Here is a 12,645-nt window from a genome sequence, read left to right as displayed (position 1 = left end):
CAACACCAGGAGTTTCATTTATGCAGATGATCTGTGTATTACAACCCAAAGTGCTGACTTCCTCGAGAGAGAGAGAGAGAGAGAGAGAGAGAGAGAGAGAGAGAGAGAGAGAGAGAGAGAGAGAGAGAGAGAGAGAGCACGAGAAGCTACAGTATGAGGCTTTAGTCAACGTGTCCTCATACTACATAATCACCTGAGAGACAATCCATCTAAAACCCAAGTCTGCGCCTTCTACTTGAAGAACAAGTATGCAAATCGAAGGTTGAAGATCATATGGAATGGAGTTAGATTGGAGCACTGTGACAATCCAGTCTATCTCGGTGTGACTCTTGATTGATCTCTGACCTACAAAGCACATATCACCAAGCTTAAAGGAAGCTTGTCAGGGCCCCCCTTGACATCAGTCTGAAGAAGGGTCTCGACCCGAAACGTCACCCATTCCTCCTCTCCTGAGATGCTGCCTGACCTGCTGAGTTACTCCAGCATTTTGTGAAATAAATACCTTCGATTTGTACCAGCATCTGCAGTTATTTTCTTACACTTTAAGCTTAAAGGAAAAGTCAGTTCTAGAAATGCTCTTCTTAGCAAGCTGAGTACCTCAAAATGGGGAGCAAATTCTAAAACCGTTCGATCAACAGCTTTGGCTCTCTGCTTCTCCACTGGCGAGTATGGGAGCGCTCAGCTCATGCAAGGAAGATTGATCCTGTACTAAACACAAGCTGTCGCTGCATCAGTGGGTGCATGAAACCTACCAAGACTGACAACATCAACCTACTCTCTGGCATTGCACCTCCTGGAATCAGAAGAGCTGTAGCCAGTCAAACAGAATGCCTCAGACAATCAGAGGATGAAGGACACCCCCTACATGACCATCCTTTGCTACCTCAGCGTTTGAAATCACGCAGGTTTCCTCTCTTCTGTCCATCCCCTGGACTGCAGTGCATCATCCAGAAGGCTCAAGCTCTGGGAAGAGAGACTGGAGAAATCTCTGGAAGACATTCACATGGCAATCGATCCCTCTGAGAAACTCCCACCAGGCGAGCGCCTCTTTTACAATGGGGGTGAAAAAATTTGAAAATTCACACAATATTACCAGTTTCAAGCCTCTTTTAGTGCATTACAAAATAATGTGAATATGTCACTGTACACTAATAACATTTAGAAGTAATTTTGCACATTAATTGATAATCAGCCCATAAAGGTGGTAATTGACTTTTCTGCTGTTTTATATTTTAACCCTGTCTTAATTAATTTAGTTATGTAATCTTGCACTTAAATTTAATATTTACTCATTATAGTTCCACCACTGATTTTCTGGCACTCTTGGTTCCAGAGCTTTGATGGTTTATCCAGCAGGCCAAGGAAGCCAGCTATGGGGACAGATTTGCTGGTTCCAGCTGGGCTGGAGTTCCAGAGCCCCGGACGCAGGTTGCAAATTCAACACACAGATCGGCCGTAGAAGCTCCGATGAGGTCGAGATTGGCTGCCTTGCCCAGCCTAGGTGCCAGATTTTCGGGGAGACTTCCACGGCGCATGGGATTTCTCACGGAACCCTAGCAACCATTACAAGTCTGCACATCATTTATTTATTTATTTATTTTTTCGATCCGATTTCTCCGTTTATTTGGCATAGTGAAAAACGCAGAAACCATGCAAAAAGCGCGGAAAATGGATTTTAAAAACGCGGAAACTCCTGAAATGCAGATAATTCACATGCCTGCAATAGGCTGCGGACAGGCATAGGAGGAGCAAATCGAACATGCTGAAGTGGGGATATAATGAAGATGTGGCAGACTGCGAGTGCAGACTATGGAACATCTCCTGAGCTGTGACATGCTGCATGACACATGCACTGTAAAGGATCTTGCAGAGGCCAACAACGTGGCACTAAAATTTGCTCGCTATTGGCAAAGAGTTGTGTGGTGACACAAAATAATAATAAGTGTAGGATTAGCGTAAAGGGGCACATGATAGGGTCCATTTTCACATTGCATGACTGAGTCTACGAATTTGTCCTCAGATGCTCCTTCAATAGTCCATCTGCCAGCCTTGAGCATATTCAGTGATTCAGCCTCCACCGTGTCGAGCAAAAAAAAATTCACTACCCCAGGAGAGGAAAAAAAAATCCTCCTCATCTTAAGCGCGAATGAAAAACCAGTCATCCCGAAACCATGTCCTAATATCCATGTAGCTCAGTGTTAAATTTACTTTGATATAGTTTCAGTGCAAACCACAAAGTATTTTAAAATGCTAAAGGCGCAGTCAAAGGCAATACTGTGTTATTTCATCTGGCAACTCCCAAAACTGCAATGTTACTTACTCTGATAGTCAGGCCAATGACAAAGTGCTTGCATTGCATTACAAGTTCTCCTGCTTCCTGGCTCGGCAAAATAAACATCAAAGGCTTCACAAACCCCGAGCTTCAATTAAAAATTTATTTATCAATATATTAGACATGAAAAACAACAGACCAAAATAAATCATCCATGCATATCTATACAAAACAAAATAAGTTCCAAAAATACAATATATACTAATTGGGACACTTCACCTTTCTCTATACCAGTCTCAGCAGGATCAGAGTATTGGAATTACAAGTGTTAAAATAAAACTAAATCACTGGCTAATCTTGAACACCATGCTCATATTTAAACTTCCTAATCATGTCAAGTTCAATGCAATGATGTTAAAAACCTGTTAAAGGACTGTTAAAAAGTTATCAAAGTTTGAGGAGTTCATACCCGCCAGTTAAATGCTTTGCATTAGTTAAGTCATATCGACAAGAGTCTTGGCAGTGTAAAATCGCAGATAACAGCGAGAAAGTTTGGAAGAGAGCTCAAAGCACAGATTAAAACTGATTAGAAAAGGTACTGGGTGTTTACTTTCAGGCCTTTTACTATTTCAGCATTTTCTGAATTCTAGGGCACTTCATTCCTGCCCACTATCACGGTCATTGCCTTTCAACACAGGTCTCGCATTCGGATAGTCTGCAGTACAAGACCTTCCAATGGTTACAAAATATTAAATGAAAGCTCTGCCGATATTGCTTGGTCGGATGTATCTCAAAGTAAAAAAGGTAACTGGGCACCATGTTATAAAGCTGGAAATGATTAGGTGCACCAGCACAGCACAATTTAGGAAAATTACACAGCACAGCTGTTTAATGAGGCAAGAGTTGGTACAAAAAGTTGCATAAAATCTCCAAAATTCAGAAACGCCATCTCAGTTCACATTGATCAGGTTACCTCTTAACAGATATATCTCTTTGCCCGAGTCCCCAGCTCATCCAACAGACAGACACATACACAGGGCTCCCTGCAACCAGAATTCAAGTGGAAAGCCAATGGAATGAATAAAGTCCAAGTTAAATCACTGGGGGGGGGGGATGATAACATCAATTACATTTAAATTCCAGGGTAATCCATTTCTTTAAAAGAGATTTTTTTTTAAAAACCCATATTATTGACATTTCATGGCCTCAGGGCATGCTAAATCACTTCACAAAGAATTAAGCATGTTTTAAACTACACTTACTGTTCTAGAAAATTATTTTGTACCTTTAACAAAATGTAACATGAACATGCAACATTCTGTCAGCATTAAGACAGAACTTGAGGATTGTGGTGCGATGAAGAACACGATAATAAAGTGTAGCTACACAACCTTCAAAGGCAAACAGAACAGCTCAAATAAATGAGGTTCACAGAGAACAATGATAATACTGCTGCCTTTTCAGAATCAGCACACTGGGCGATCTTATTCAGAGACTTTAAGGGAGATGTGCAGATAAAAGCATTCTGCTTTTTCCTGCAACTTATTTTTAATGTTTAAAACAAAATACACTCCCTGATATCCTGCCTCCTACTGCCCCCCCTTCCTCCCGCAAGCTGCAATGTTAACAACAATACACGGGAAAAATTCACTCCACGTACACTTCCAAGATAATGATTCGCATATTACCCGTGCAACAGCTCAGGAGAAGAAATGTCGCTTATAGCATAGTCATAAACCTACCTCGGTATTACAACATTTCAGGTAACTCACCCCTGCAACAAGGTTTTCCACAGGATTCAGCTAAATGAAGAAAAGGCTGGGGAGGGGGGTGAAGAAGTCTCACCCTGAACCAGAACTCTACAAACAACCCTTTGCTATTCCTCCATCATGTGCAAGCCTCTTGTACCAAGTCTACCTACAAAAATAACACACTGAAACATCTAAACACCAAAGCAAAGCTATTAAGTGGTGGAATGGCTCAAAATAAGGAAGAATCTCTTGAAAGCTGATGATCACTGAAAATATTTCTTTTACAAAAGATAGCGTGCAACCAGCAACTTATTTGGCACTATTGAACAGATTCAATCATTTGAATAACACGAGCGGGTTTTTTTTCTGCTGATTAGTTACAGGAGCAAAAGGAACCAAAGGTGATAGGTCATAAGTGTACTGCAAACTTAAGGCACGAATCTTCCTATTTTTGTGCTTCTACTAATTATACTCTGAACAGGGACCAACTTTACATCAGAAACAAAATATACAGATGATATTCTTGACTATTTCTAGACCCTCAACTCAATCTTCATTGGGTTTCTGGATCTTTGACCACACAACTGGTCGTCAAAGACTCCAGAAACTTAGGCTAAAAGGATACAGCACATAATGGAAAAGAGTCCTTTTTGTAAACTTTTCCCACCAGCTTTTGTTTTCCTGATTCCAGTTAGAACCAGTAATGAAACAACTTTGGACGCCCATGTTTTTACTGCTAACGACCCACGTTGTGCTCCTCGATCAAGGAATGTCCATTAAAGCAGCGATCAGAGCCAATGCTGGTTTGATCCATCACAAAATAACAGCAGTGTCTCCGTAGTCTTCGTTCCAACGCCTGTACCCCTCAAGTGTTTGAGGGCCCACACTGCGCTTGATCTTCCTTAAAGAATCCTCAAAGTCAGACAGTTTGATCTTCCTTACCTAGACAGGCAAAATATAAGGCATAAAGTCACGGCTGGTTAAGTACCATGCGATAACACATTCATCATCAATCAAGATTAAAAACACGTCTTTGAACTGCACATGCAATTAGATACAGTGTGGTTATACAACACAACAGGGCTAATGCAACTTTATTCAACACGTGAAAATGTTTTGAATGCAGGAGAAATGAACCACACCTCACTGGCAGCCATACTCCTCACTTCTTCTGGCTTGAGCTCTACAGAAAAAGAAACATATAATTTTGATTACCCAAAACATCAAACCAGAGCAGGCAAAACACGCATGCAGGGAGTTCTGTTATATCAGCATAGTTGCATTACTAAGGAACCTCACGTTGTAGAAAATTGTGTTAGGCAGATACTTGTCTCAATGGAGGGAAAATGGATGATATTGGCTGGAGAATTTTAGATTTGTTTTAACAATGTTTTTGTCTCTATTTTCAAACTTAAGGTCTTGGTAATACTTTTAAGTTTCTTATTCCAAAAAAGATATGTATTATGTTACATTACTTAATCGAGTATAATTGAACAAAGGCCAATGTAAGTGATTGCTATCAATTTCAATGGCCAGCCAAGGTGAAACTGACAGACTGTGTTATTAAGAGACTATAGTATCTGATTACTATAGGGAGCTTACATAGAAACCTAGACTTTTTTTCCCACCAAGATAGCTTTGTTTTTTATTTGTCAATTCCCAAAGTAACTTAAGTAATTCTCTACTTCTTGACCAAAATCACATTATAACCAATTCTCCTCATATATTTTGAATATGTTCCCTAATTCACCAATTGCTTTATATATAATTAGTTTCACAGAAACACTCGTTACAGCTTAACTGCCTGTACTCATGCATCTTCCAGTGGTAGAAGTTGTTACGCAAAAGGTCAACTGGTTCTTTGGGAAGGAGGTCTAGTATCCTTACTTGGTTACAGGCAAAGGGCAACTCCAATCTCCCACCAATAATATGGACGATTCCTGAGGATCAGTATGTGTACTTGCTATTTGTAATATGCGATCAATTTGAACATGGATAAAGAGGTCTTGATCAGTAAGCTTGCAGATGACACACAAAATGTGGCTTTATTGATAGCATGAAGGGTAGTCAGGCTACAGAGTGATCTCGATGTGTTGTTGAAATGGGCTGAGAAACAGCAAGTGATGTTTAATCCTGATAAATAGGACAAAATGCATTTTGGGAGTATGAATGAGGTTAGGACATGTACCAATGTCGAGTTCGACTTCATTTGTCCACGTGACGGCGACAAAAAGACCGGATCATGCTCTCATGAGGCCTCTCACCAAGACTCCCTCTTGACACCCCGCCCGGGGGCACGACGAAAGAGAGAGATGGATGATGCTCAGAACTTATTCATAAGGGCTCATGATTTGATGTACTCTCCCGAATCTGTTGTCTGTTACCCCTCCACTTCAGTGGTGGGCCTCTTAACTCCCACCCCAGTCTCAAATCCCAGTTATTTTATCCAAGGATGACATTCGAACTTTCCTGAATGTGATAACCGAAGGAGTGGATTGGGGTCTAATAAACTAATAGGTAAAGTCTGTGCCGTCTCTGATTATTGTCATCCAACTGACCGCGAATGCGAAGTCGAACTCGACACCATGAAGAGAAAAGTCTAGGGAATAATGAGGAACAAAGGAACCTTAGTGTGCAAGTGCAAAGAACAATAAAGTGGCATCACAGGTAGATAATGTGGCTCGGGCATATGGGATACATTTTCCTTCATTAGTTGGAGCACTAAATGTAAGAGCAGGGAGGTTGTGATCCGACTTTATAAAACATTGGTCAGACATCAACTAGAGATCCACATGCAGTTCCAATCACTGCACTACAGGAAGGATGTGATGGTCTGGAGCAGATGTGGAGGAGATTCAGCATGATGTTGCCTGGGTCAGAGCAGCTCAGTTGTGAGGAGCTAAAGTCAAGAGAGGCTTCATTGAGATGGAGAAAATTATGAAAAGTATAGAGAAAAGTTCCTGCAATCTACCCTTCTCGATGAATGAAATTTGAGCACATAGATTTTGGATAAGAGGTGGGAGATTTAGAGTGGATTTGTGAGGGACCTTTTCTCCACCCAGAGTGTCAAGTATCCTGAGTGTACTGCCAGAGAGAGTGGTGGTGGCAGTCAATGACAGCATTTAAGAAGTATCTGGATTAGCACTTAAATTGCCTCGTCTTAGAAGGCAACAGAACAAGTTCTGAAAGATGGGATTAATGATGGTCAGTATGGACTTGGTAGGCAGAATGGCCAGTTTCTACAATAAATGACTATGACCAATGCAATTAACCAAATAGTCTGTGGCATCACATTATTATTAGTACATTCTCAAGGCACCCAAGAACGTAAATAAATACAGGTTTGGTCAACTATATCCAGTCAGAAGATAAATTCAATGAGTTGGCACAGGTGTGATGGGCTGAATGACCTGCTGTGGTTCCAATGAGATCCCCTACCTCGAATTGGACCCAAAGCTGCATCCTTCGCCAGTGCAGTCAGGTCACTCCCCGAATATCCTTCAGTCTGCCTGCAAAACACCAAGTTTCACCTTAAAAGTAATTTGCCCAGCACACAAGACGATAGAGCACTTATTGAAAGAATGCAGGATCCTTTCCAAGAGATAGTATGCAGCAGGAATGTTACTATCGCAGTTGTTTAATAATTATTTGAGGAAATTACACAGTAACATGTTGGTACCACAAACCACCAGCATTGAGTTGGTCTGGCAATAAAAAACTATTTGCTTTAAATTTGTGCGAAATACAGCATGGAAACAGGCCCTTCTGCCCACTGAGTCCATGCCAACCAGCGATCTCCGTACATTAGCACTATCCTACACACTAGGGACAATTTATAATCTTTACCGAAGCCAATTAACATACAAACCTGTACATCTTTGGAATGTGGGAGAAAACCGGAACCCACGTGGAAAATCCAGTCACAGGGAAAACATACAAACACAATACAGACAGTACCCCTAGTCAGGATTGAGCCAGGGTCTCTACTGTTGCGCCACCATGCTGCCCCTAATCGTGAACAGAATCTGAAAACTCATGGGTTAGTACTTCCTAAATTCTGGGAATTCAGTCTGACTGAGATGATGTGTGCAGTGTGGCATAGCCAGTTTCTGAATATTACATCATTTCTTTACTGGGGATAATTAGATTAAGAAGCACAAACTATAAAATAGAGTCTGCTGTGGGTCAATCTCAAAAACAGATATAATCTGCAAAAGAAGAACACAAATATCCTAAAAGGAAATAACTCATCAGAATTAACAATCTCAAGAGTTCGAGATGTTCGTGATAAACTTACTTGGCCAGATCCTCAAGATCCTTTCGATTCAGTGGATTTCTATGTTTGGCCAAAAGATTTGCAAGCAGCAACAACCGCGTCTGGGGAAGGTGGTGACAGGGGAAAGAATATGAATTCTGCTCAACAACATTCTTCAAGAAAGTAACACCTCACGTTCGAGATCACTACTGTAACTTGGCAGGATATTAAACAGAATGGATATTAAACAGAGATGGAAAATGTATTTCTGCATTCAGTGATCATTAATACCCCCATGAACATGCAACAATCTTGGGTAGGTTTTACTTCCTCCTCAGACTTGTTCTCTACACTTTCTTCATGCCTTTTCTCATCACAAATGACCAGAAAGCAAGGGTCATCATGGTGACTTGTGGGAGACTCCAGGCTGCTGGGTCACCCAAAGGAGGCAATTAGGCCATTAGAGTGACGAGAATCTATGATCAACAGGCATAATGGCTAGAAATGAATGTAGGAAGGTGAATAGACAAAGGGAATAATCAAGCAATTGACAAATACAAGTGTTAACATAGGAAGTGTCCAGACTTAAAACATCAATAAAGCTACCCTCAATTTCCAATTGTTCCCTGATATTATGTCATAACACGAGACAAACTTAAAAGTCCCCAGCCCTGAGAGCCTGGAGATCACCAATATCCATAAGGTGTACTCTGCCAATTAAATAATTTGTAGAAAGATTGAAAACTGAAATGTTTTTCACATACTTGCTCATTTGGCAGTGAGACAAACACCCTCTTTGTAAAACGCCTGTAGAGAAGACCAATGGAACAATCACAATCAATTAACCTTCAGGAGAATTTTCATAATTATGCCTTGTACTAAACACAGATTGACACATCAGCTTTCAAAATGTTAAACTTACCCTTTATGCATATTAAAATACTGACACCATTAAAATCATGGTAGCTTGCACCATAAAAGGCAGCCTTTTGGCCCATTGTGCCAAGGAGCTGCAATCTAACAGTCCTATCCCACTGTTCTTTTCCAGTAGCCCTACAAATGCTTCTCTTATCCAAGTTTGAGTCATCTCCCTTGAAAGTTATTATTCAATGTACTCTTTTAGTATATTCCAAATCAAAATCCGTTTTGTCAATATTTCTTCTTTTTGCTAATTATCTCAAATTTGTTCTCTATTTACTGATCAGTAAACAATTGCACCTTATTTAACGCCAATCAAAATCTTTTAAGATTTGGTCTTAAATGTCTGTCCTTTAAAGAACAAAACAATCAAAGTTTCTGCTGATTACAACACTTCCTAAACTTTAACACTAAGCCATCTAAAAAAAACAAAATGGAAAGTAACATAATTCACCAAAAATTAAAATACTGAATTGAGATTTAATCTTCATCTTTGCCTCCTAATCTTCAGGCCGAAACTTCCCAGCATAATGTCAGGGGATCCGAACAAGACAATTGGTTTATGTTGGTTTCCAAGTGGAATCCAGCAATGCAGCATTGTGACAAATGCAATGCTTTCTGTAACCAAGTCCCAGACATCAAGAGGGGATGAGTAAATGGGCAACCCAACATGAAGCCTCAGCAGTTCTAAATATACACATTTCAGGACAATGAATGTGCCCATTCAACAGCTTGCATTAATATTGTTAAATATGACACCATCTTTGCTGCAGACATTTTTTGAGTTAATGTCTACTACAATGGCATTAAATGCTCTGGATTAGAACCCGTGTATAAAGAGAGGCTTGGGGGAGGGGGGGGAAGAGAGGAATGAAGAGAAAAAAATGTCTGCAAAAATAATAGACAAGAGATACTCAAATACTTCCTGATACTGGGCTGTTTGGCAAATGATTTTTCACACTCTGATATTACTCACTCTGAAATCTATAAGTTTCCAATTATCACTCTTTCCAAATCTAAATTTCATTAGAGAATGTCATCTGCTGCATAAGATTCCCTTCAAAATTGGCAATCTGTACATGTAAAATAGAGTGTGGCAAATTGTTTGACAAGGTATACCCACAGAAGCAAGCTACTCACCTGAGAACAGCATCATCCAGCTCCTGCGGCCTATTTGTTGCTCCCATTACTAGGACCCTGTCATCCCCAGTGGATTGCACCTGAAACAAATGTCAACGTTGATCTTGAATGGTTAGTTGACATTGATGGCAATCTTGTGGTATTGGAAACTTTAGTCTTTTAGGTCATTCCATCATGTTCCACCTAACATTCAGCAGCAAACAATGAAAGATTGCAGTTTCTGCCATTGTGAGATCTGAATAGACATTATTTTTAACTGCTCAATGAAACAAGCTGTCAGCAGTGCAGATTTGTACCAGAGAGATAGGGAATGAATTGATGCTGATGGGTTGCCATGGATAAGCGCTGCAAAAGGACTTGTGATGATCTAGTGGGAGATTCAGAGGAATGGGAGAAGGAGGAGAAATTGCCCCAAGTCAAAATTGCTCCCTAGCAATTCCTACCACCCAATACAAGCTTCATGGAAATGTGGATCAGAACTATTAATCTAAACTAAATGGGAAAGCCTGAGAAGGTGTCCTACACCATCAGTTTAATACAAAGTTCATCTTTTTGCCTTTTACAGAGGTGGATAACATGTTAGAATGGTTTTTCATCACGGAGCTGGTCAACAGAACAGGAGGAGCGAGAAAGAAGATTTCCAATATAAGCAACAATCTTGGTTGGAACAACAAAGATAGACACAAAATGCTGGAGTAACTCAGTGGAACAGGCAGCATCTCTGGTTAGAAGGAATGGGTGACGTTTTGGGTCAAGACCCTTCTTCAGACAGAGTCAGGGAAGAGGGAGACACAGAGATAAGGAAGCGTAAGGTGCGAGAACAAGACATCAAAGGGGATGAGTGTTAAGGAAAATATGCAATAGATCATTGTTGGCCAGGAGAAGGTCTTTCATCAGTCTGAAGAAGGGTCTCGACCCGAAACGTCACCCATACCTTCTCTCCCGAGATGCTGCCTGACCTGCTGAGTTACTCCAGCATTTTGTGAATAAATCGATTTGTACCAGCATCTGCAGTTATTTTCTTATTCTGAAGGCACAATCATGATTGGGAGTTAAATAAGCCAATTTGAAAAGCAGAGCAAAAGGTAGGGAGATGGTTAGAGCTTAAAATTGAAGTGGTCTGAAGAAGGGTCCCGATCTTGCTGCTTAACTCCAGCATATTATGGGCTTTTAAATAAATTTTAAAGCTTAAAATTGTAATTTTCTTCCAATCAAAACAAAAGCAAGTTGAGCTGGAAGCACAAGGTTGGAGGTAATGGGGCGAAAATGGGTGTAATAAGAACATTATATCTCACAAGAGGACAGCTGCTAATTTTTAAAAAAAGAAATCTGACCCGTTAGTTGATCAGAGCATATTTTCTTCTTTCTGCAGCGAGCAGAGCAAAATAATATTATGTGGCGGAATCCAGTTTAGGTATTGTAGGCAGAATAAAGCAGTGTCTTGTTTTACAATTGTTTTGGTTTAATAGAGCATTTATTTCAGGTAGAGAAATACATATCCGAAACACCAGGGCAGTCACAGCTGCAGCATCAAATTCATATATTTAATATTATATACATTATATTTATATTTTATACAGAAACTACTAGGCACCAATTGTTTATCAGCGTTCTTAGTCATGAGGGAATGGGAGGTCCAATTAGAGTTGCATCCAATGTACACTATGTTCCATTGATATTGAGTACTGAATTTTGGAAGAGTATCATCACATCTTTAATAAATAACCAGGTCAACTACATCATGCCGAACCTCCTCTGCTCCAACTTGCGTAGGATCATGAGATTAAATCAGCACCATAGTCTGCACTGAGGCAGCCCCCCCAACCCCAAATGCTGTGACAATCCACACTCACCCCATCAAATTCTATTAAAAATTCTGTTTTTAAGCGCCTGCTTGCATCGTTTTCTCCTTCTCTCCTCTCACAAAGAAGACTGTCTACTTCATCTGCAAGAAGGAATGACATGTTTACAAGATAGATAATTAATTGTTTAGGCAGAACTTGGTGAATGCCACAACTTAAAAATAAAAGCTTTTAGATACAGCAACGACCAAGAACTTTAGTAATGTACTCACCAATAAAAATGACAGATGGCTGAAGTTCTCTAGCTACTGAAAAGAGCGCTCTCACCAACTTTTCACCCTCTCCAAGCTGAAGCAAAAACAAAGATTTGATTAGAATATGGGCTAGTAATTCAACCCTTTTATTGAGATATCTGTAATTTACCAAACATCTCTAATATTAAAAACCATTACATTAACTGCAGTTAAATGTTCAATTAAATGTTTTGGAGGTGTTCTCTTATCTATG

At 40.1% G+C, this 12,645-nt stretch overlaps 1 protein-coding gene across 5 annotated transcripts in view; it reads right to left on the bottom strand.

Moving 5' to 3' along the window:
• Positions 1-2,374: 2,374 nt before the first annotated feature.
• Positions 2,375-12,645, bottom strand: part of spast (spastin) — a 46,838-nt gene continuing 36,567 nt past the window's right edge. For 4 of the 5 annotated variants that reach the window (XM_078399079.1, XM_078399080.1, XM_078399081.1 and 1 more), the window contains 8 exons: positions 12,411-12,486; positions 12,190-12,281; positions 10,337-10,416; positions 9,043-9,085; positions 8,321-8,400; positions 7,462-7,532; positions 5,166-5,206; positions 2,375-4,965 (listed from right to left, as the gene is read on the bottom strand). In XM_078399079.1, the coding sequence (XP_078255205.1) occupies positions 4,837-4,965; positions 5,166-5,206; positions 7,462-7,532; positions 8,321-8,400; positions 9,043-9,085; positions 10,337-10,416; positions 12,190-12,281; positions 12,411-12,486 (612 nt within the window). In that variant the 3' untranslated portion in view covers positions 2,375-4,836. The remainder of the gene's footprint in view (positions 4,966-5,165; positions 5,207-7,461; positions 7,533-8,320; positions 8,401-9,042; positions 9,086-10,336; positions 10,417-12,189; positions 12,282-12,410; positions 12,487-12,645) is intronic. The other variant, XM_078399083.1, reaches the window with a different exon arrangement.

This window comes from Rhinoraja longicauda, chromosome 5, assembly GCF_053455715.1.
Source record: "Rhinoraja longicauda isolate Sanriku21f chromosome 5, sRhiLon1.1, whole genome shotgun sequence".
In the NCBI taxonomy this organism is placed as follows: Eukaryota; Metazoa; Chordata; class Chondrichthyes; order Rajiformes; family Arhynchobatidae; genus Rhinoraja; species Rhinoraja longicauda.
The sequence above is the reverse complement of the archived record's forward strand: the minus strand, read 5'-3'. Positions and strand labels throughout refer to the sequence as shown.